The sequence below is a fragment of the Cyanistes caeruleus genome, chromosome 6, assembly GCF_971803275.1.
Source record: "Cyanistes caeruleus chromosome 6, bCyaCae1.hap1.1, whole genome shotgun sequence".
Classification (NCBI taxonomy): domain Eukaryota; kingdom Metazoa; phylum Chordata; class Aves; order Passeriformes; family Paridae; genus Cyanistes; species Cyanistes caeruleus.
Genome location: NC_141706.1, coordinates 3496628 through 3521697, shown reverse-complemented (window position 1 = coordinate 3521697; position 25070 = coordinate 3496628). Strand labels below are relative to the sequence as shown.

The 25070-nt window shown below is 35.7% G+C and overlaps 1 protein-coding gene across 1 annotated transcript; it reads right to left on the bottom strand.

Moving 5' to 3' along the window:
* Positions 1 to 8235: 8235 nt before the first annotated feature.
* On the bottom strand, positions 8236 to 24965 carry LOC111930444 (doublecortin domain-containing protein 1-like). Its single transcript, XM_086893266.1, has 6 exons — positions 24932 to 24965; positions 24526 to 24680; positions 16385 to 16543; positions 15774 to 15931; positions 11512 to 11585; positions 8236 to 10285 (listed from the first exon to the last, which is right to left on the bottom strand). Exons 1-5 carry the CDS (start codon positions 24963 to 24965, stop codon positions 11516 to 11518), a joined length of 576 nt encoding a protein of 191 aa, XP_086749392.1. The 3' UTR covers positions 8236 to 10285; positions 11512 to 11515.
* Positions 24966 to 25070: the final 105 nt, after the last annotated feature.

The window sequence follows — 25070 nt, the reverse complement described above, 5'->3', positions numbered from 1 at the left end:
CCAGCTGAGCTGCATTTGGAAATGCCACTGAGCATGGCGTGCGCGCTTCACTTGGCTTCGCCGGAGCCGGGCTCTGTCGGAGGCGCAGCGAGCGCGGCCGCTCCTCCTCCCGCCCTGACCTCCGCTGCTCCGCGGATGTACGCCTGGCTGAGGGCCTCGCTCATGTGGAAAACAGCTCCTGCCGATCAATTCATGGGATTTAGGGACATTTAACTTCCATCAGGGCCGCAGCATCTTATTGATATGGGAAGAGTAACTTATTACCGAACGCTAATGGGACTAACGCAAAGGGCTTTGTGTTTGCTTGGGGGGAAGAAACTAATTTAGAGATTCCTCCCTTGGAGTCTGTTAAGCGGAGGAAGCTACTTCTGAACGCAGTTATTTTTACCTGGGTTCTTATGAGCTTAAGCAAAACAAAATTAGAACACAGTGTGATGATGTATTATGTATTAAAAGTGTAAGACGCAATTCCCTCCTTCCTACTTCCGTACTCATCTGACATATCAATGAACCCGTTAGGAATAAGGAAAATATTGGGATGCTGTTTCTCCGACAGAAGAAATCATTTTTGTCATGTGGCTTCTGACAGAAAAGCTTGTTTGTCTTGTAGACATATCAAAAACTATTGGAAGGCAGAGTTTAAGATTGCTCTCACCACTCAAAAGTCAGGATAATCTCAGTCCTACAGCAGGCATTCTGCTGACAGTGCTATGAACAGAGAGTAAATCCACCAAATACCCAAGACAAATGTATGAAAACTTGCCTAATTACCAAAGATAGAAGTATTTAATATGCAGAAGGGTGACCCATAGCTTCTGGCATTCCATGATGAAGAGCCACGTTAGCCATACAACAGAAGCAGTAACCTAGGGCTCCCCTGCCTTATAAATTTGTCAGAAAAAGGTGCTTGGGAAAAGGCAAAAGAAGGGGAGAGGAATCAGATCTGGGCACCACTCTGCAGGTCCAAGTTCCCTGTATTTTGAGCCTCCTTCTCCACTGCAGTGCTACAGCCTGACAGATCAGAGAAAAGTCCTACACCGAGTGCATGGTGCTGAGCAAATGGGTATTGTCAAACAAAGTCTCCCTAAAAATCAAACATTCGTGCTTTTTGCTTAGCCAGATGTGCGAAGGTTTCACGTGTTTTGAAGAAAACTGTGCTGAGAATCTCACAAGGTAAAGCCCTTAGGTCAACAGGAGACTTTGCAAGATTTTTCAGATTGCCATGAGTAAAAAAAAAGAATCTCCTTGTTGTAATTATAGCATCTCCTGGAATCCAACCTATTTTTACTATTATTTTCATAAAGTTGCCATTAAATCCTGACCACACTGGAACAAAATGAACATGGGGAATTTTCTAGGTAATTTCCCTTCTATTTTATTTCATTTTTCCCTTAGGCACAAAAATAATGTTGTTATATGTTTGCCACATGTTATTTCCAAATAAGCATGATGGGAATAAGGTATTACTGAGTTCTTAAGGAAAATTCAGTAAGGAACTAACCTTTTCTATTTTTTTTTTGTCTCTAGGAAAAAAAGAAAGACTAAATAGATGAAAAAGTCATCTTATATTGTTTATTTACAATGTTATCTATTTACATTAAAAATTCTGATTGGCAGAGAAATGGTCACATCTCTTTGGGGCATTTCTATTGCTCCAATGTACAATAGAAAAATATGCAGAATGGATGTGCCTTCAGATTAATCATTTAGACACTATACATTTCATAAGGATAAAGGTCATAACAGCTGAGCAAATAATTTCCATCAACATTCTAAATAAGATTATAGGATACATAGAATTTTTATTCAAACTAGCCGGGCAGAATCTGTGCAAGGTACTGTGGCATTGCAAGAAATTATCTCTCTGAATGAAGAAAAACACTACAGAGGTAAATACAGAAGTTCTTCAAATAAAAAGCAAATAAAAACACACACTTAAATATTAGATGCTTTTTCCATCATCTTGAGTTGAGGCAATTCTAAAGACCTGTTTCATTTTAAGGACATATGTAAATGTTACATTTATTCAAACCCTAACTTAGTTTTTTGAGCATATTTGATCTTTTCTTAAAACACACCTATAGAGTCCTTTAGAAAAGAAAATTAAGCAAAATGTGAATGTCTTCTCAGAAGTCAATGAAAGAAATTAGCAAGAATTTGGAATTACAATAAAATTTACTATTTATTGCAAATTTATGTATCTAAATACAAAACTCCTAAAAGTACTACATATATAAAAAGTACTATATATATATTTTCTTCCTCAGATAATTACATTGTTCTGATCTTTATATAAATATATGTGAAGATAAACATTTCTTGTTTTCTGGTTAATATGTTCTTTTGCATCTAATTATTAGCAATGCTTAATAAATTACTTGATAAATGCCTTAATTAAATAACTGATGGATCTCAGCCTTGAAATTACATAATGATTAATTTTCTTGTGAAATGTACCTCTATATTGGAAACCAGGACCTGGTGAAATCAATGCATTTCCTTCCCTGCTTCTCCTTCATTCCAATCTCTCATTCCCTAAAGTAGAGGAGAATGAGTAAAAATTCAGATTATGAAATAAACAGCCTAAGAAAACATTAGTTCTATCACAAATACATTGCAAAGTCCAAAATAAGTATGCTTGATACTAAAAGCAGGGAATAAGGCAGGAAAAGCCTCCAGGAATTTAATCTTTCCAAAGAATTTGGAAGAAGAAAATATGTCTTATTACACTTACCTTAATTTACTTATTTTATTCCTATTTAATTGGAAGTGTTTAAGTTATTTGTGTTTAGTGTCACTTCCTGCTGAATGGGAGACAAAGAGAGCAGAAAATGGAAAGGGACCCATCCTTCACCTCACTGCCACTTTACAATTTCAATCAGGAGCTGTGCCCAGTCCTTAGAGCTCAGCCAAGCTACCCCATAGAACAAAGGGAAAATGCAAAAGCAATTTTGATGCAAGCCTCCAGTGTTCCAGCAACGCTGGGATCCCCCAAGAACCAAATTCATCACCTTCACAACTTCTCTGCAGTACCAGACAAGTTTAGAGCACAAAGAAAAAAACAGAGGTCTAGGGGCGTAATTTTATAAGAATAACACTAAATTCCTTCATTGTTCATAAATTGATGTAAAATATCATCTACACTCTATGAAAAATTAATATTTTGGAAAATAAAACTGCAGAATGAAAGTTAAGAAACTAATGTTGAATGTGAATTCCAACCTTCAGCCCCTTTGCTTTGTTTTATTTATAATGGATTTTCACTTATTTGTACTAAGAAAATTTCTTCCCAGTGATTTAAAATACCCCATTGATAAGTTTAGTCTGAATACTTTGATAACTTAAATTTCACTTCTTCAGCTTATATATTTTATTCTTTTCCTAGCACTTTAGAGGTGCTGGAAGATTCTGATTCCAGGAAATTGCCCTGATAGTCCTGTAAATCTCATACTGTTCAATATGACTGAATTATTTCCAAAACCCAGCATTGCAGCAGTCCCTTTGAGAAGTATAAAATAGAAAGGAGTACTTGCTGCAGTGTCTCATACTATCCCTCTCCTGGCTTCCATTGCACCCCTCTGCATATCACAGCCATCAGTTTTAGTTTAGATAGATGGTGCAGAAATACTTCTGCAATGTTTACCAGGCTTTATCCTTCTCGGAACAAATCTTCATACATAAAGGGGAAAAAACCCCAAAATAAATTCTTTGTTCTTTGCTGAGGCTTATGCTTCATTAAAACACATTAATGTGTTTTCTGCAGTGTTTGTAATTATTTAACTCTGGCTGCCTGCTGAAGAACCAGTTACTGCAATAAGAGGTCCCATGGAAGTCTCACCTCTGCACAGAGGATTAATGTCAGGACAGTAGACCATAGTTTGGACAGTTTAGGAAAGAAACATTGGACAAAAATGAAAACACCCCTATGCCACTGTTAAACCCATGAACAGAAGCAGTTCTGGTTCTTGCCATATGAAAAATAATGTAGAGGAAAATTAGGAGAAAGCATAAAGAGACACAACAAGAGGTGTGCAGTGTTTTGTTAAGATATTGAGTACAGTTCTTCCACGCAGAATGAGAAAGCAGGGAGTGTCGTGGCAGTGGGTGAGAATGCAGAAGGGACTCAGAGATGAGTGCCTGGCTGTTCACTGTGTATTGCAATTTAAGAAGTAGCAGCTCACCAGATGGAGCGAGCTGGTACATGTTTCAGAACAAAGAAAGGAGTAAGTGCCTAATTAACCTGTGGAATGACTTGACATATAATGCTGCAGCTACTTAAGGATCACAATTTTTGAACAAAGTCACAGTGGGCTTCTAAATTTCTTATGCTAATAACTCCTTGTAACGTTTCATTTCGACAATATGAAGCAAATTGAAATATATATGTTCTAACACACACAACTGCAGCGTTCTTTTGAATTATTTCTGTTATGGATTCATTAGGCATTAAGCAAAATGCTTTTTTTAAAAATTCTTTTTAATGGACTGGAATAAACATAATTATCATCATGAAGAGACACCACCACCCCTCCTCTCAAAAATCCAAACACATTATCTTCATCTGCCTCAGAACATATGTATACACTGTAGTTCAAGACACTGTCATGGTACGGTTATCTCACATTCAGGGTACTAATAGGATGATGGTACTTGTTCCTGGGTCAGTGAACAAGCCAAAGCTGCCTAAAGTCAGACTCAAGCTTTGAGAGAAAAGAAAGAGGGCTTTGCCTTTTTTTTTATTATTATCATTATTTTTTATTTTTTCTTTTAAGCAGAGGAAAATACAGAGAGCTGGTTGGATTTTGCTGGTTCCAGACTGTTTCATCTTTGCGTGCGCTCTGCTTTCTGCCCCAGCATAGCTGTGCTGGTAATATTCCTGCCTCTGGGCCACGAGGTCAGGGGTTGAAGGACAACATAAAAACTTAGGCTCTAATTCAGTGATGACACAGAGGCACAGTGCTCGTAGGGGAAGAGCAACCACACTGTCAAAGGTGTCTTCTTTGGATGAAACACTGAACAGAGGTCCCTACTGGCAAAGTCAAATGAAAAAGGAATAAAAGCTCCACTGTGAAAAATGTGTTTTAAAAATGAATGCCACAGAGTTCAAAAAGAAAGTTCTGATAGCTTTCTTGTTTGGCTAAATTTTTTTTTTTTTTTTTTACTTCCATCTTCAATATTTATGGAGGTCTGGCAAAATTAAAATATTTGTACTTCCAATTTCATTATCAATTCATATTAGTATAATTAAACTATAAAACCTCTATCTTATTTAAAGTGGTTTTCATTGATGAAAATTAAGATATATAATTAAGTAAAAAACAATTTCTATGCTTTTTTTGGGAAACAGATTCAAATGGAGTCTTAGTTGTCCCATTTTAAAATTTTTAACTTACCATCTTCACGTTGGCAGTTGGTTATTACTGCCAAGAGTTTCTGCTGGTAAGCAAATAAATTAACCACTTGCAAAGTGGGATGCAAATGATAAAAAAAATAGATAATTCAGTGAGCACTAAACTAAGCTTTATCTGAAAGCAAACAGCTAGTATTATTTTGAATCTCATAATACTAAGCTGAAAGAAGAAAAATTTTAAATAAAATTCCATACTCTAGCAATCAAAAGTGCATCTGAAAGCACAGTTTAACTTTAATATATTTATAAATAGCTGTAATGATATTGGTCAACAGCAACAAAAAAAAGAAATGTTGAAATTCCTAAAGTTGGGGAAAACCTGATATTATTTTACAGAAGAGAAAGAAAGTCATATTTTTATTCTTAGCTTCGTTCCATGTAGCTGTGGCAAATTCTTTATGACCAGAAAGTAAAGTTATTAAAAAACAAATAAAAATACTCATGATATAATTTCTGAGTGGTTTTCTGTGGTAAAGTGTTATTTGCAATACTGTGATAGACACACCAGCATTGAAATTAAAGCAGAAATTAGGCTTTCATCAGTGGGTTTTTTTCTTCAGTGTGGAGGGAAATTAAAAAATACTATTATGTTGACACAAACCTAAAGTTGTAAACCTTGAGTTGTAATAAATGAGTTTGCACTAGGAATACTCTGCTTGTATGTACAGTTCTCTCATAGGAAGTCATGGTCAGAAAAACAAGATATGCTAAGGCCAAAGTTTATGTTAAAAGAAAAACAGTCCAGTTTATCTAAAGATGTTATCGAATGGCATTACAACAACAAAATATAGGCCCAGGCCTATTAAAAAGACCTGCACTGTTTTTATTAAGAGGTTTTACAATTATTTGCCAGTCCTTACCTTTTACCATTCACTTTGAATATCATGCAAATGTTTAAGATCCCATAGTGTCCTACTGAAAACTCATTCAAGATGTTCATAAGAGTGCTGACCCCACTTCAGAGTACTGAATTTTGGATCCTACATGTTCCAAGTGTATTTGGAAACCTGAGATTTTTTTAATAAAAAAAGCATTTTCTGTTAAAGTTCTAAATATCAGAATTGTCTCTCAAACAAACTTACAGTTTAAAAGAAAAGGGATGTGAGTTGGAGTGCAAAAAAAGAAAAAAAAAGGGGTTAGAGTATTTCAGAATGCAAACTTGGTATTTCAGAATACAAACCTTTTCCTGGTGGAAACACCTGTGGAATGAAACACAAGATTCCCCTGGAAATGAGGAGAGCCAAGGTATTGCAAGCAATTTAGACAGAGGCATTCCTCATTAAACAGGTTTGCAAAACAACCACGTACAACTAAACTAAACTTCACCATTGCACTGAGAGGGATAAATTCCTATCAAAAATATTGGAAAGGTGCAAAGCTATGTAGTACAAAGGGAGTGATGGGAGTAAATTGAGCAGACAATACTTTTTGGCTGAATGTCAGAAAAAATATTCCTAACAGAGAAGATGATTATTATACTGCAGAAAAGACACCCCCAAGGGAAGTGATAGAAGTCTCATTCCTTCAGTCCTTTAAAAAGGAATTAGGTAATGTAGAAGATACTGTAGAAAACCATTCTGTGCTTTGAAAAATATTTTTAATATGACTGTTACCCCTTTCTTTTCTCTAATTTTTGTTATTTTAAGGATATGACTAGGGGAGCACAGAGCACACATGGCAGGGAGGGAAATCTCAGCCTGCCTTTGGTTTCCCTCCCTGCTCACCTCCATTCACACCCTTTTCCATCATCTACAGATGGCTGGAGGAGCAGGGGGCAATTACAAATTACACAATTACAAATTAATCTCTATTATTGTTGCAGAAGCCTCGAGTTGTGCTCAAACAGCACAGAACTAATTTTCCTGTCTTTGGGAGTGGGAAGATTGGTTGTGCATTTGTCAGTTTTAACTTTGTCAGGGTGTTTGTGGGGGTTATGCTCGGTGTAACGAGATAAGTGAGTAAAACAGCATTTCTCTATTTTAATATCCCAAGACTTTTCACTGATATGAGGATTGCTGGCTTTGAAGCCTTCTTTTAAAATTCTTTTGTCACGTACTGCATTATAAACCTATCTCTCCATTTCAGTCACTGACACATTTTCTAACCTTTTTTCCCTTTAAGTCTCAGAGTTTTCACATACCATCAGAAGGAAAACACCCACCAAAAAACCAAAGCCAACCCAAATCCCATCTGTTGCATTTAAAAGCTCTATCTCAAAAGAAATACAGTCCAGTTCCTCAGAGTTTCACTGTCACTTCCAGATACACAGACTTTTAGCAAGAAAAAAGGGTGATATAACTATTTTTCAATCTAATAACTAAATTTTTTCTGTAATTTAGGATAAATTTCATCTTTTACCTTCATCAATTAAATTCTATCTGGATAATAAGATATGTTTACTTCAATATATAAGCTGAGAATAAACATACTTCTTCTCTCTTAATCACTTTATCCAGAAACAAAATGTTATTTTGAAAAAAATACAAATCCAAACACACAGAAAACACCCCACACTTGCATAAAACCCCTCAGGAGAGGGTGTTTGTGCACTACTCCTAAATTTATTTACTGTTTAGTTATTTTGTACTCTGTACATCCCATCCTTCTTCATAATTAAGTCCCTTCAGTATTTTCTATATCTGCGGGTGAGGTTGTGTTGTTTTTGAGGGTTTTTTATATTCAAAAAGAGTTGCTTTAAATGCAAATAAATAACTTGGTGTTGTCACTGCTGGGTAATGAAGTACCACACATCCCAGAACCAGGTGAGAGTAGAAAACCCAATCCTAAAACCTGACTGGCGGGAGATGAGGGGATACAACTCAATATTTATATTTTAATATTTATTTGATCATTCTGAGGATGCAACTCATTTTAGACAAGAGTATGGTGACATTGTTTGTGAGCGTAATTCTCTTCCAGAGTCACCACATAAATCCCTTTCAATTCTGACAGATCAGTAAGGATTCAGCAGTGCCTTGCTTTATACCTGACTGGGAAACCATTTTTTATCCATCTGTTTCCTATTCCAACAAGTTAAACATTAAAAAAGCAGCAACCTTTGCTAACCACAGATTTGTTTGCAGTGACTCAGTTCCTGCTGTGGTCTCCTTTATTAAATTTCATTAACTCAGCTTGTTTTTGTTATCAGCTGATAATAAGTACTTGGTAAACAGAAGAGCCTGGATGAAGATTTCAAATTTTCAAGTACAATTTACCTAAAAAGAATTTGCCTATTTGAAGCTAATTTGAAAGAAAAGTAGAGTATTTCATACTATTTAAAGAAATTACCTCTGAACTAGTGATTGTGAACATGATTGGACTTTGTACAGAACCATGATGAAAAATTGTTTGGAGGCTGAAAAATATTTGGAGGATAAAAAATTGGACTGCTACTTAATCAAGTCATATTTTAGTTCATGTAGACTTATACACTTATCTGTGGAGGAATTGTATCCTGTAAAAATATGAAAAACTGCCACTGAAAGACATTTCACCTTGTGAAATTTTTGAAATTTTATATTACCTCAGATTATATCATCATAATTTTTTGAATAAAGGAAATTTTTGAAGTTAGCATTTTATATGAAAAAATTAATTTGTACACAATGTAGAAATGTGCCCAGTTGTTGTGAAAAAATCCTCTTGTAAATTTTTCATTGAAAATTTTCATTATCTTTTTACCCTTCAAAAGTGACAGATGAAAGAGGCAATTGTTGCTCTTTCTTGGGAATTTAAGGCTGACCTTAAATTTTACATTTAATGTAAATTTAATGCAAATTTAATATAAATTGAATTTTTCATCTAATTTAGAAAAGCTGGAAACAGGTGGTTAAGATTGTTCTATTAAGACAATGATAGCAAAAAAAATAAGTTTATATGAATGAGTGTCCAACCAGCAAATAAAGGTTGCATTTTTCCCTCAAATGTATTCTTTATATAACAATCTTAATTCATACAAAAAAAATCTAATGAAATGGATTTTTTTGTTTCCTTAAGTCCATTGGACATGCAACTCAAATGAATATTAAAAGTCTCTGAAAAAGAAGGGATAGGGTTTCCAAATAAAATAGTCAAAATGTGTAAAAGTTGGTTCCCACCATCTCTGCAACTTTTCAATATGTATTAATATACCATTATTATTTTTAACAGTAGTTTAGTACAAAAAATGCCTTTAACCATCTTATATGCATACAAATACATGTAAATAGATAACAGGGTGATTTCTCTGCTAACAATAAACAAGTTCTAAGATCTGATGGATGTTTCTCTGCAACTCCATGGCTTCAAGCAGCACCTGTGGCATTAACCCCTCTTAAGAGAAATAAAAGATTTCAGTGAGACTGAAAAAAAGCTTTTTGTGCCAGAGCTCTCATTTACTTCCAGAAATAATAATGTATCATTTCAGATTTTGGCAATACATTCACCTTCCTCTCACAAATGCTTGTAGAGCTGAAGAGCTTCATGCAGAGCTGTGGAACTGATGTGTTTTCTCACACACTACAGAGAAATGCCACAGGTTGGAAGGCACCTGCAAGGCTTCCCTGAACTGTGTATGATGTATTAGAGAATTGTGTGTGCACACCTCCTGTTCACCACAAACCTCTGCACCGCTTTTAAGTAGGAAAGGGCACAGGATTGTGTTGGTGAGAAGCACAAACTGGGCAACAGGAGCCATTGTTGTGTGCATCCAATGGTTCCAGCACCAAATATTTGGGCAAGAGGCTGTGATCTGTATTCCAGAGTAGGCTGCACGCAGTTCTACAGCTCTCAAAGGAAGCAATTCACAAACCTGTGTCCTCACAGGTAAAATATAAGTCTCTTTTCCCTTGCATGTGAACACTATTGAAGACAGCTCGAACTTGGGGCATGAACCAGCTAAAGAGAATAAGAAAAGAATGTGTAAATATAAAAAGACAACCTAAACTCCTCCAAACAATTAGTAGTAAAAAGATATCAGTTCCACCACAGTATTCTTTCAGTCTAGAGAGTGAAGTCTTGGATATTCAACTCTACTACCAACCTCCTCCAAGCATATTGCAACTTACAACAAGGTATGTTGCAAGGTGTGCAAAAAACTTACACTTCTTTGAATAGCTTTACATTTTTACATTTTTAAGCAATTTTTTAGCCATTCATTTTTCAAAAGTCATGATTTCACATTGTTCTTAACAATCATCATTCACAAATCAGCTAATAACTCCATTATGAGAGAAGGGATGTCTTCAGTTAATAGTCTCCTACCTGAAAATGTCATAATGTGAGCAAAGTTACCCAAGATTTAGCACTGCTGTACCAGGAAAGACCTGAAGCTTTTGGTCAATCTGCAGTAGTAATCATTGCCTTTAACAGTAAATAAGTGGGCAAGGCTGCTGTTTATTTTTTTTTTAATATATAATTTAGCCATGAATAGCTGCCTAGTTTCATTGCATACTGGATTATTTAAAATGTTATTACCATGAAACTCAGTATTTCATTCAAAATAGTTAAGTATGGCGAAACATTTGGATGGAGGGGTATCAAGAAACACTGAATACTGCTGCAAGTTATTCAGATAAGTATTATAATCATATATGATTATATGAATAGTGATAATAGATCTTGTGTGGATTTAGAGAATATCTTCATTTACAATAACCCAGTGTTGTATTTTAATTTAATTTCTTGTCTTTAGTGATATAAATGCCAAGTAAATCATTAAAAGAAATGTCAGCTCTATCAGTGGCAGCTGCTGTTACTACAGAAAAAGGAGGGGAACTGTAGGAGCAGGGCAGCCAGCAAAGCCCACAGCGGTCTGCAAAGTCACTAGTGGGAAAACAACAAAGGCCTTTCCATGCAACTAACACAGATGTGCCCATAGCCAAACTGTCAGAAGCAGTTAGGATGACAGCTACTCACAGTTCATTATTTCCTTCTCACAGGTCACTGGGTGACAAGCTGGGTCACCATGCTTTGTCGGCTGCTACAAACTTCCCCACACCCCCTCAGCCCCCCACTTCTGATGCCAGTTAAATAAAGGTAAGCTGCTCAAATTAGTACAATAATGTAAACAAATATCTGCAAATGCTTTCTGCAAATGGGAAAGTGATGTTTAATATACCTACATTTTCAGATGGATAGATGACATTTCCTCTCTGTGATGAGCAGGGAACTGGATTTGTTTCTGTAGCAGACGCAGCTATTAGAATAATTTTGTCAAGATGTGACTAAAGCAGATAATGAAAGCTAATTTGTCACCAATTCGGAGTTTTAACCTTTAGAACACTTACATGGCAGATACATAATGAAAAATCATTGCAATTCAGTTAAAAGATGTTTTTCTCAGAGAGGACTTTCCTCAAATACAAATAAGAGGGGTTAGTTAAAATGAACACAGACCCCTAAAGTGCAGAAAATACAGTCTAAAGCACGTTCTCTTATTTATTAAAATTTTTTTTTTTTGTGGACTGTGTATTAATAGATTTTTTAAATACTCCAGTAATAAATTAGTGCTTCTAATACATTCTTATCTGTCTTCACATAGTAACCAACTTACAATACAGACATAGATCATGACTTTTACCTGTGTTTTGTCCATGTGGAGCTTAAAATGAATGAACAGATTACCAAGAATCAAGGTCAAGCATTTGCTTAGCTGTAACAATGGAAGTAGGAGAATATTTCTGTTTCCTTGGGGCTATTCCTTAGTCATTCTCCCTACACTAACAAATCTTACAAAAATGTAACAACTGAATTTGTCCAAGTGATTCAGAAAAATTAAAATGAAACCAAATGTCTCAGATGGAGCTGTCTTAGTAGTAAATATGACAAGGTCATAAACATTCTGACTCAGATCCAAGGATGCCTGTACCTAGCTTGTACTGAAATTGAAGCATACTTAAATGCAGGTCTGGTTCAGAGATCAAGCATCCAGAAACTTGTGAAACCAAGTTTACTTATAGAAACAAATTGATCCACCAAATAAAAAAAACCCAAAAAAAAAAACCCAAAAACTTTTTGAAACCAAAACTGCATTAAAACAGGTGATTAATTTTAGAAAGGTGACCAGTGCCTTTCCCAATTGAATTGAATTGAAGGCAATTCCCAAACTGAATGTATTGCTAGGACAACACAAATCTGTTGCAGCTGATACAAGAACACTTTCTTACTTTCCTCATTGGGCCCAACGTGTAATATCACAACAACAAGAGAAGTAATTTAAAACATTGCCAGAAATTACAGAGGTTACATTTCCACTATGCCTAAAATATTATTATCTTGATCCAGCAAAGGTAGTAAGTCATTTTTAATGAAAGTGTCCATTCCAAACTATTTTTAAGTGGAAGGAGGCAATGGATTAGCCATTTCCCAGACACAAACAGTGGGAATAAGGATGGTAAGGAAATCAGTGGTCATTAGTTAAGCCTCTTGTGCACTGAGGGAAGTGCATAAATCACAATCACACAGCTAAATGCTCTACTCAACCTCATCCTAAAAGCCAAGTCTCAGCAGCTTGGATCCTCCATGTCTAGCAACTACTTTGTGTTGGGTTTTGGTCTGCTTGGGACTTGTCACTTTTTCCTCAATGGTATTTGCTAGGATTGGATAAGTTTTTCACCTCCCACATGGAAACTCAGGGATTCAGTCAGGTAAATCAGGGATGAAGCTCATGTTTTTCTGTCTTACAGGCATCATGCTATCATGCAAAGTGTTAAAAGTGTGAGATGCATTAAGTACAGAACATCAGAAAGAACTCTTAATAAGATGTCTGCAAAGAGATTAAGAACTTGCTAAGACCACTAAGATAAGACACATACAAAAAAAAAAAACAAACCCAAAACCAAGCAACTTCATTTCATTGTTATCTAAACACATATCACAGGATAATGTGCAGCTTGCTGAACAATGTAAGAAAGGGACTGACTGCAGCCTTCAACCAGCAAAAATAAATAAGGAAAGAAAGTCTGAAAGTATGAAAATTATGCAAACAGCCTTACAATATAATTAACTATATTATTTGAAACTTAACCCTATTATAGTGCTCTCCCTATCCCATCTTTCAGATGGGTTTTCAGATAAGGTTTTCTTTGGCTGTTCTTCAGAAACCAAACCAAACACTGACATCTCTGAAACGCACATCCCTACAAAACTAAATTGGAATAAAAACCAACCTGTTTAGGGCAGAACTCAATAACTTTAAGGGAGACACTGGGTGGTATTTGAGACTGTCAGTGTACTCAAAGGATCTGCACAGGTCCCACAAATCCATCACAGTGCTGGCAGGAGACTTTCAGCACTCCCTGATGGTACCCCCTTAAACACCTCAGAATTATTCTGAACACCTGTGTCTGGGCAGCTGAGCCTCCCTCCCTTCCTCTCAGAGAGTTTTACAGAAGAGTTTTACAAAAATCTACAAACCTGTTGAGCAGGGCCATCAACCAAAAGATTTTCACAAGAACCAACTGAACTTTGGAGGGAGAGATCATAATCTTCACTTTATCAACTCATGTAGCTGGACCAGCTGAAAGAGTTCTAGAACACTGATATATTTTCCTCTAACACACAGTTCATACCTCATCTGTGCTCATGGCTGTTTTTCATGTTATTTTGTACAGGAAGACAGAATTTTTTGCTATTTGGAAAGCTTTTCAAATCACAGGAAATAAAACCTTATCTCCTAATCTTACATCACCTTTCAGTCACTGAAAGGATTCTACAAACTACAAAGTGGGATGTGGCAGCTGCTTAACATAATACATTCATGCTTGTTACAGTCTAGTAGAAAATTGCAATTAAGGGAAAAATTGCAATAAATCACTTAGTACCTCCCATAACAGTGGTAACTGTAGAAGTTTTGAATTCGTTATAACTGGTATTTAATGCCAAATATTTCTAACAGCAAAATAATGTTATTTTGGTATTAAAATGTATTTTTCTATATCTAATTCAAGTTCAAGAAAATGCTCCAGGCTGCAGAAGTCGCTTTTGGAAGATCTTGACAGCAAAGAGCTTTCTAAATCAAGTATGTTCATTCTGCAAGAAGAGATTTTTAGCTTAATATTTATATCCTGTTATCTGAGGCTAAAAGCATAGACATTTAGTTGAAAATTCCTTTATTTCATTGCACTTAACTGAATTTAAATAACTTTTAGTGACCCTGGCATCACATGACATATTTAAAGCAGAAAAATCCATGCTCACAGCACAGAGGTGCAAATGATGGTGGTTAAATCCTCACATTACTTTGCAGATGGCATCATTTAAAAGAGTCAATATAGTCAACAATAGCAAATTGAGCTGACATTTTAAACCTACAAGATTATTCACTAGTAGTTTAACCATTTATTTTTAACAAAGCTGTAGAGTTATTTGATTCATTGAATGAAAACAAAACTACCCAAAATACAGGTAAGCTCTCTCTACCTTTGCAGCTCCCCAAAAGCTACAGAGCCAACACTTTTAAATTCCCCAGACGTGTCACAGTCTTCAGGCCCATTTTGCAAAACATTTCAGATACAAAAAGATTTAATATTTGTGAAATAATATTATAAAGGAAACACCTGAAATTGAAGTACTTGAAGGAGGACCAGAGGAGCCAATCTATGGGTTCTCTAAGGGGAATTCTTCCAAGGGAAGAGTTACAGGAATTTAGGTGAACCAAACCCTCTTGTTGCTTGAATCATCTGCAAATTAATGTCATTAACTTACTGCCAATAGTAACAAAGACTTTAGATCAACTTTATTCCTGATAGCAAGTGATGTCTTGTGGCCTTTCATCTGAATGGAAGCTCCATTTTTAATGTATTGCTCTAAAAACATCCAAACCCATAAAGACAACTAGCCAAATGCCATTTGTAAAAGACAGTTTCAGTTATATAAAGAAAGATGAAGTCTTCTGCCAGCTGTAAGTAGAAGCAATTAATAACACTACTCTCTATCTTTTATTGAAATTAAAATCCAGTCCTGCATTGAAAGTTACTGTCACTTAGTATTTTGGCTCAGCATGACTTTCAGGTTTCTAACAAAACCTTTACCATTTAAATATAAGTCTTGTGCCACAAAATATGTCACAATGTTGATACAAGTCCTATTTCTTTATGCAATTTGCACAATGTGAGATTTGTAGATAAAAAATTTAAAAGTAAGCTTGCAATTACTACCAAACATCATCCACATCAATCTTCAAAATAATAAAAAAAAAAAAAAGAAAAGAAAAGCACATAAATGTCACCCCTTTTCATTAATTTTGGTCAAAATCCCTGTTTGCTTATCAGCCAGAGGGTTTCTGAGATATTTCAATAATATCCAGGAAATCAATCTTACATGAAACTGAAGGAAAACATCTAATGTCATTGAACAATAAATATCAGTTCTGTCAGTGGCTTACCTTTGAGCTGAGGCCTTAGGATGTTTCTCTTCTAGTTTCCTCACCAGTGCCACTGTCAGCTGTGTAGTCTCCCCCAGGGGATCTGCAGGCATTAAATGGGCGTCCAAAGGTCCTGAAAGTTGTTTCTGATTGGGGTTGCTGACATTTTTTTGCAGAACCTAAGAGATGAAAGTACAACCATGTAATTTATATATTGCTAATTAAAATAATGTGTGTCTACTTTTTCAAGCAAGGCTGTTGATTAGCAGAAAATGTCAGAAATACAAATAGCTATGTCAAGATGCATCAAGAAGCACAGATCTAGAGATCTAGTGGTTTGGTTTTTGTGGGGTTTTTTTTGTTTCTCTTTCTTCCTTAAGTTTTTCCACACAGAAAATAAGAAATTTCAGTAATTTGTTCTACATGGTCTATGAGCATAAACTGTTCTAAGACATAAATACATGTAATTTTTTATTCCTCTGTAATCCCACATGTAACTATTATTTGCCTAATATACAAATACTTTATTAAATTAAGAAATCAAATGGGTTATTTTTTTTTAAGGAAATAAGCTGACTTCCACACTGATATTTCTCTTTTCAAAATGTGTTTTTGAAAGGACTGTCTCTGACCTGCCTCTGGCTTAATACTGTGACCTCTTCTGCTGAGCTGCTGTCTATCTCCTGATGAGCTGCAGACCAGGCCCCATGGTGAATACAGTTTTCTGTCTGGGTCACCTCCTCTCTTTCATTTAGCTCCTCTAGGTAGGTCAGGACAAACTCAGGGTAAGCCTGAGGAAAGGACAAAGGCAGAGGAATAATGAAGAAAAACATCAGCTACATCAGCAGAATCACAACAGTCTAAACACCAGGGAACAATGGGAAAAGTGGCTGTTGATGTACCAATGTCATAGGAGCTCCTGCATGGACAGAACTTTGTGTTTCACGAAGTTTTTTAAGTCAGGGTGAAATAATGACCTTTTTATATGGACTAAAATGAAAAGCCAAAAATATCTGAGTATTGTAGATATCAATTTCAGAATAAAGACCAACAGTTCTCAAAATGAAAATTCTTATAAATACAAAGAAATAAAATTTTGTATCCCCGTCTTTTGGTAATTCTCAATTAGTTAAAGGCAATATTTTGATACATTTCCATGTGAAAATGACATATTCTGAAATCACAACACATCATGTACAGAAAAAGCTTCCCTGATGGTTTTGAAACCTGAGTAAATTTTACTGTTTTAATTCCTCAATTAAGTCAATTTGCCTTATTAATGCTCTTTTGCTCCTTGCTTATGTGGCAAAATAAAAAATAGACAGACGATCACAAATTACAATCTGTTGAATTTGAGGTGTTAACACCTCTTAACATCTCATTAGCCTTGTAAATGTGTTCAACGTTATTTCTTTACCTCAGTCCCTGAAAAGACATTTTCTCAGGTGCTACTTCAACTCAAGCAGTACTCAGTCCACTGTCCTCATGATGAAACTGGCAGAACCTTTGCTTACAGAAAATATTCTTTATTTATGATGGAAATTTTAGGTTCTGTGAGCACCTGCACCATTTCTTAACAGAAAATATATAGATACTAGATAGACTAAATTAGACCAAGACCAGAAACTATGAAAATGACAGGTAACACTTTAACAAATTGACATCAATAATTTATTAAAACCTTGTGGTTACAGAATGAAATGTACAACAAGTACAAGAAAAGCCACATTTTTCTGTTTCATCACTTATTAGTGAATAAACATAAGTAATTTCATTTACAGGGCAGGTAATACTACAGTAGTTAAACACTTGGGCATAATTTCCAAAGCCAATTCTGAGTGGGCAACCCAAAGATTCAGTGAACATTCTAAGCTCGAGTGGAAAACAAAATAACAAAACTTTGAGTTCTGAGAAGACTTTTTACTTGTATCTTAAAAATACTCATTGATAATAAAATATTTTGTTGTTTTGATCTTGATTTATACTGGAAAATTTCAACAGTTTAGCTTTGGTTGCATGACTTTTTCTTGAGCCTTCTCTCAGACTTTTCTCATGAGTGAAGTTATTTTCAATTTAGGACCACTTATATTTTACTTTAAAATAAATCCCTTCAATAGCAAGAATACAATAAACAGTGGGGCGCTTTTATTTCTTAAGGAAAAAGTTCTTTGCCGATCAATAACAGTGACTATCCTGCTGTTTATCAGCTTGTAGAGACAATATAATCTGAAACATTTATCTCCTGCTGCATTTTTCCACCCACATTTTAATTCTGAACAAATAAACTCAGAATTAAACTAAAATATTCATAGTATGTTTTTCAGTCTTGTCTGTGTGAATAATGATGTAAGATTGGATTTCTTTAGACAAATTCTTCCCCTACAAGCACTTCACACTTCCTTTGCCACAAGTGCTGCTAAGGAAAGTGATTTTGGGTGGTTTCCTCATCCCTTTTCACCATTTCTGCCTGGGCCTGTGGCATCACTGCTCATGTGACAGAAGAAAGCATTTGTCAGCCATGCAATGACTGCAAGCAGAACACAAAATTAACAGAGTGAAATTATACTCATTGCCCATACCAGTACTCAGATGCAGTTCCCTTTGTCAGGGACCAGTACACAGGTGCAGTTCCACCTGTGCCAGGATGCCAGCAGCATCCCTGGGAATTCCTGGGAATGCCTGGCACAGGACCACGTGTCTGCCTTTCCTTTACACTGCACAACCTCCCCAGGTGTTCCAGGGAACCTCACTTCTTCTTCAAAGTGAAGAAACAAAGCAGACTCCCAGTGCAGGATGCAACAAAAGCCTCAAACCTTCCCAGGATAATAAAACTCATTTTCCAGCTTGTTTAACCCTAAAGCAAATGCTATATTTTGGAAATTTCTATTTCTGGCCCAAAATATATTCCAACAGGTCTAGCATATATTTTCCTTTCACAGAACACCCTTATGATGCAATTTATTGTAAAATACGTGTTCAAAATTCAGAGCATGTTAAAGGCCTTGATTAGCTTGCTTGCTTTCTAACGTTGATAATTGACTAATACTTTCATTTATTTGTAGTTTTAAATTTACTTTTTAGCAACTTGTACTTTGTTGAAGTTGTCCATAAGGTTTACCTGAATAAGAGCACGTAACTTGACCTTTCACAAATATGGATAACAGTAAATACTGATATTTTGAGTAAAATGTAAAGGAAAATATCAAGATCAATTTGTTCTTGCTGCTTAAGAATAGCTTTCAAATAAGGAAAAAATATCAGGATTGAATTATGAATCGACATCTCAAAAACACTTGATGATTTTCCTGGCTTTTTTCAAAACAAACCTAGTTTTTTACATAAGTATTTCCACATAAGTATTTTCTGATTGCATGGGGTGGAATGTATGCACAGAGGAGGGGATGCTCATGGCAAGCACAGTAAGCAGTAGGTATTAGCTCCAAGAAAGCCAGTTTCCTTCTCAATCTGGATGTGTCACATATCATTACCCTGTATTGTGCTGCTTTCCTTTATGTCAGCTTTTGTTGGCCTACATATGCTGCAACTTAAAATAACATGACACTACAGATAAAGTGAATGTGAAATATATGGAGAAACACAGCATTTTCCAAAGAGATCTGCTATTAACCATTACCTTTTTTCCTTATAAAAAAACCACAGGCAAGAAGCAAGTAGTGTTATAGTTATTAACTCTCAGAAACTTCACAAATATCTCTCCTTGTTATATGCAAACTACAATATTTTTTTGTATAAATAACAATCAGTGTGCATTGAGAAACAAAGAATGGTGCAACTGTCAATTTTTATTTACTCATCTGGATCATTCTGGAACAATTCCAGATAACAGACAAAACAATGGGAACCATGGTCACCATTTCTTCAGACTGTTGGAGTTAAGCACTCCATCTGACCAAACACACTGGAAAGCAATATATTTTTTCCAGGAAAATATTTTTGTTTTAATCAACAATCTATTTTAAAAGGATTATTTTCTTCAGTCATGTAAGAGTAAGGACAACCAAACCTAACCAAAGAACCTTTCACTATTTACTACAGTTTGACCATATTTGTTCAATAAATGAATTCTCTGTATTTTGTGCTTGTTAACTGCTAATAGAAGGTGTTAATAACATATCCAGTTTGAGCTCAGTGGTCTTAATTTCTACCCCAGAATGAGTTTTAAGCTTTTGTTAATAAAGATGTATAAAAGCAGAGAAGCAAACAACTCATTTTTGACACTGCTCACTCTTTAGATTTTTCTAGTGGCCTCACCTCTAAACAGTGACCCTTTGTTATTTCACAGATTAAAGAATAAGGCCCATTTTTGCTACATAATTGAAAAAATAAATAAGAAAAGCACTGCAATTCAAGAAACAAATCATTGAAACCAAAATAAAACAAAAAATTCTCAATTAAAATTATGAATAGCATCTGTTCAATTTTACAGGCTTTTAATAAAACACAGTATGTTTCTGTTCTCTCATGAAATGAAAAATATTTATGAAAATAACATGAAAAACAAACAATGCAGTAACATCACAAGACCAAAACAGCAATTCATTGAAAGCTTCATTTTGAAAAAGGAAACACAAAAACAAATGAGAAAAAAACCTCACAAAAATCCGTTACTTGGGAAATGCAAATGTAATGTAATACTTACACTGTTTCCAAAACCTATATTTTACCAGAGCTCAAAAACAAATTAGCAGATAGAATAGTTAGTATTTATACTTCAAATAGCATGATTTCACCAGGAAAGAACACTTGATTTCTGAAGCTAACATGATAAATAAGCATCTAATGTAGTAAATAGAGATGCGGAGAAGAATAAAGTCCTCTGCAGCTAATTCTATTGAATAAAAGAATTGGGAAAGGAGTCATTCCTTAAGACTTTTTGGAGTGAAAATGAATTAATGTTAACAATAGTGCAAATTAAATCAGATAAACTACCTCAACCAGAACAGTTTTCCAGCTCTATATGATACTGATAACATTGGAATTTTTAAATCAGGTTCAATATTATTATATTTCCCATTATTCTTTTACAGCATTTGAACGCAAACCACATTAATTAAGGAAGAACAGATTTCTGAAAATATTTTTTTGTCTAAAACAGACCAGTTCTGTTGGAAATTACCTACAATGCAACTCCATAGCACTTCTGTGCTGACCAAAAGTCACAGCATATGATGAAGGGCATTGTCCAAATGCCTCTAAACCGTGCCAGGCCTGGGGCATCACCTGCCTCTCTAGGAAGCAGCTCCAGCACTTGACCACCTCTCCATGAAGAAATGCCTCCTCATATCCAGTCTGAACTTACCCCAGCACAGCTTTGAGCCATTTCTACTCATCACTGGATCTCAGGGAGAAGAGATTGCCATTGTCTCCTCTCACCCTGCCCAGGAAACTGTGGAGAGCAATCAGGTCACCCCTCAGCCTCCCTTTCTCCAAACCAGACAAGCCCAAACTCCTTAGTGGCCCCTCACAGCACGCCCTTTCCAGCCTTTCACAAGTTTTGTTGCTCTTCTTGCATTCAAGGAGATTCCCATGGGATCTGTGGGGCCCAGAACTGCACAAAGCCCTCGAGGTGAGGCCCCACCAGGGCTGGACTCAGCAGGATCATCAGCTCTTGTGCTGGGCTGGCTGAGCTGTGTTTGATCCCCCAGGATGGAGTTTTCCCTCCAGGCTGCCAGGGCACACTGCTGGATTCTACCCCCAGACCCCTGTCTGCAGGGCCAACCCCAGACTCTCCTCTCCCAGTTCACACCTGTGCCTGGTGTCACTCCATCCCAGATGGAGAATCCAGCATTTGGACTTGCTAAAATTCCATCACACCGATCTTCCTCCAATTCTCCAGTCTGCCTGGATTCCTCTGCAAGGTGTCTCATCTTTCAAGAGAGCCAAAAGCACATCCCAGTCCGGCATCAGCTGCAAACCTGCTCGTGGTGCATTCAAATCATTGCATCAAATCATTGCATTTGGATCATTGATAAGGATATGGAACTGAAATGGACCCTCAGGAACATCACTGGTGACTGCTCACCAGCCTGATGGAGCCTCATTCATTTTCTCAACATAATAGATGAACACTTGAAAATCCAAAGATATATATGTAGATACATGTGTAGCATTTTACTTCACTATCTGTGTTAACAAAATACTCATTACATACATCAGAAAGTAATAAATTTCCCTAGAAGAATAATCTAAACGTGATTTTCAACCTCAGAATTGCCTCTGTCTCTGAAGGTTTACCAAAAATATTAGAGTTTTGAAAGCCTAACATAATGGAATGTAAAGATTTTCTAGTAAGGTTCTTGAAACCAGTCCAAATTTCATTTATTTCTAGGTTAAAGAAAAGGTGAAAATCAGCTCATGAGTCAAACTACATAAAATGAATAAGTTGTCCCTAACTAGTTTCTTCTGGTCACTTCTTCACTACAACTAGTCTTTATAAAAGAGAGACAAGATTTTTATCCCAGATCTGAAATTTGGGAATGAGACATGCTAAGAAGAAGACACAAAGTAGGTATTCCTGACTGTAAGGCAAAACTGAAATCTCCCTGTCAGTCTGACAAGTTCTGCAACCTTAAATAAATTTTAAATTATTTTATCTCTATCAGCTAAACAAAAAAATCAGATAGTTACAAAATTTAATTTCCACAGACACATCTGCTAAATTTGTATGACATAAAGGTTAAATTTATCTTTACCTAAGCTTTTTTAAACTGAAAAGCAGCTTCAAGAAATGAAAAGGCACTTCACACATATTATACCCATATCAACATTTATCATCCCAGTGTTTAAAATACAACTTACATTCCTACTTTCTCTGAGATCTACATAACCTATGTAACAGGTTTTTTTTTTTTGAACCTTGGGTGAAAAAATATTCATGTAAAAAAAAAAATCTTTAAAAATCCCTGGAAAATTCAAAAGTCCAAATTTTAAATAAGATTTGGTTTATGCTGGTTTATTTTTTCTTAATTTCAGTTCTCCAGATTTCTTCGTTCTCTGTGGATTTTGATGTTCTATGGCTGTATAAATAATTTCTTTTTAACATGACAGTTGAACAGAGGTTTCTTAAATAAATGCAATTTTATCAAGCTTCAAATAGAAGCTGTTTTTGCCCTGTAGTTTCAGGGTGTTTACAAAAACACATTTCCAAAGTAGTGTCCTACATCAGGCAAGAAAGAATTCTTCACATGCCAATATGCAGACAGTTGCTTAAGGATATATCAGCCAGCCAGGATCATGCGTGTCTGACTTGCATAGCACTTGCTTTAAATGTAAATAAATCAAAACTAGGTCCAGCACACAATCTTATTCAGCTGGGACACATCTAGAGAATGTCTGGCAGAGGTGGGGGGTTATTTTTCCCCCTAAGTGTCAGCAAGTGACAGATCTCAATGACACCCCACGCTATTTTTCTACAGGGAGTACCAAGAAGCAGAAAGATACAGACTTCCTACAAATCTTGACATGTCTCAAGTCCCAGGGTATCACATCAGCCCCTTTAGGTTATTTCAATTTGATCTACATATCCATGAAAATAAAAATCAATGTGCCCAATGGTCTAGTAAAACATTCATCCTATCCCATGCAGCCATTTCTTTTCTGGAAAGTCCAGGCATAAAAGGCACAGTGACCCTTGGAGCTGTGCCATTGGGAACACATCCATCCTAGAAAATGATGGCATGCTGAATGAGGTAATAGGTCTAATTTATTAACAGATCTTCCCCCTTGACTCTTCTGGGACAGCACAGGCCTAGCTAGAGTGAATATTGTAAATACTTACAGGTGTTTTTACAGGAGCCACATAGAAAGAGAGTAGGTGGATTGTTTTTTCAATACCTAAATGAATATATTCCTTCCTATTTACTTTTTTTTTTTTAATAATAATTTTGTCACATCACAAAGACTTCAATTCACCAAAAAAAAAAAAAAGTCAGAACATTTCAATGTTTGAGACAAAAATATTAATTGATACAAGGAGAAAAGCCTTCAGTACTGAATATTAGATCTTTCATATTATTCAATATATGGGGCCCTGGTTGTGAAGTTCTCTGAAAGCAGTAAGTATTTTCTTCTATCACAACAGTGAAATTTGACAAGATTCACAGATTTTAATGGGGGAAGAAGCCACAGAAAAACACTTCACAAAAGAGAGCCAGCAATGCTGAAGATGAGCAAAATATTTATCCACCTGATACATTGCAGGTATACAAAAACACACTCTGCTCTTTGTTGGAGGCAGATAAAGTAGTCCTTCAAAATGTAATTTGCTTTCTACAGGGCCAGAGAAAACTTGGAGCTATCCAGAATATACTGTGCAAATAAAAACCAAATAAACACTGTTCTTTTGGAGGGGAACTAATAGAAGAATAAACAGGCATGGGTCCAAACCTGAGATAAAATTTTGTATTTCCACTAACTTAAAATCCTTATAAGTTCAGAGGAAGCCAGGTCTGTATTTAGTTCTGGAAACCAAATGCTGTACATTGCATATAATCCCTGTTTTCATATTTTGAACTATCAAAGTGGTTTTTAAGTGCAAATCTTTATAAACATTTAAAATATTTAATACCCTAGGTTTGAGATGTAATTTAGTGACTAGTTATAAAGCTGGAATTTCATTCCTATCAGTTTAAATATCGAATGTAAGCTGTAACATAATATAGATTGTTGTAGTATGGATTATTTACTACATCAGAACTGATGAAATCAAACTACACTGCAGATACATCAATTTTATCCAAAACACATATGTTACCCTATATAAAAGAAGGGTTAGTGCAGATGTAGAGCACCTTCCTTTCACATTTTTGTGTTCATTTCCAGATGTGCCACCACCACGTATTTCAGCTGCAGTTGGCTGACCAACAGCAGGCAGCTCTGTACTGCAGCTCAATTCAGAATCCTTCCAGCCTTCCGATGAATGGAGAAAAAGAAGGAAGAAAAAAAAAAAAAAAGAAGGTTTGAATAAGTTAAAAGAACCAGAAAATTCAACAATGTGTCACAAATAGAGAGGTCATTATGCCTGGATAACCCAGGATATTAACAGTTGCAGAAAGTGAAACACTATCCACAACTTAGCAGTCAATGAGCCCTGCTCAGAACCAGTGATCTGCTGTACAACAAGGGTGGCATTTTACAGTTCAGTGAGAAATGGAACAGACCCTTGATATCTTCATTTGTCCTTTTTCTGTGCATATTTCACAGTGCAACGATTTAGGGTCCATAACGTGTCACTTGTTATAACTACAGAGTTTACTTGAAATATGTATGCACAGAAAAAAAAAAGTTCAGTGAACTGCA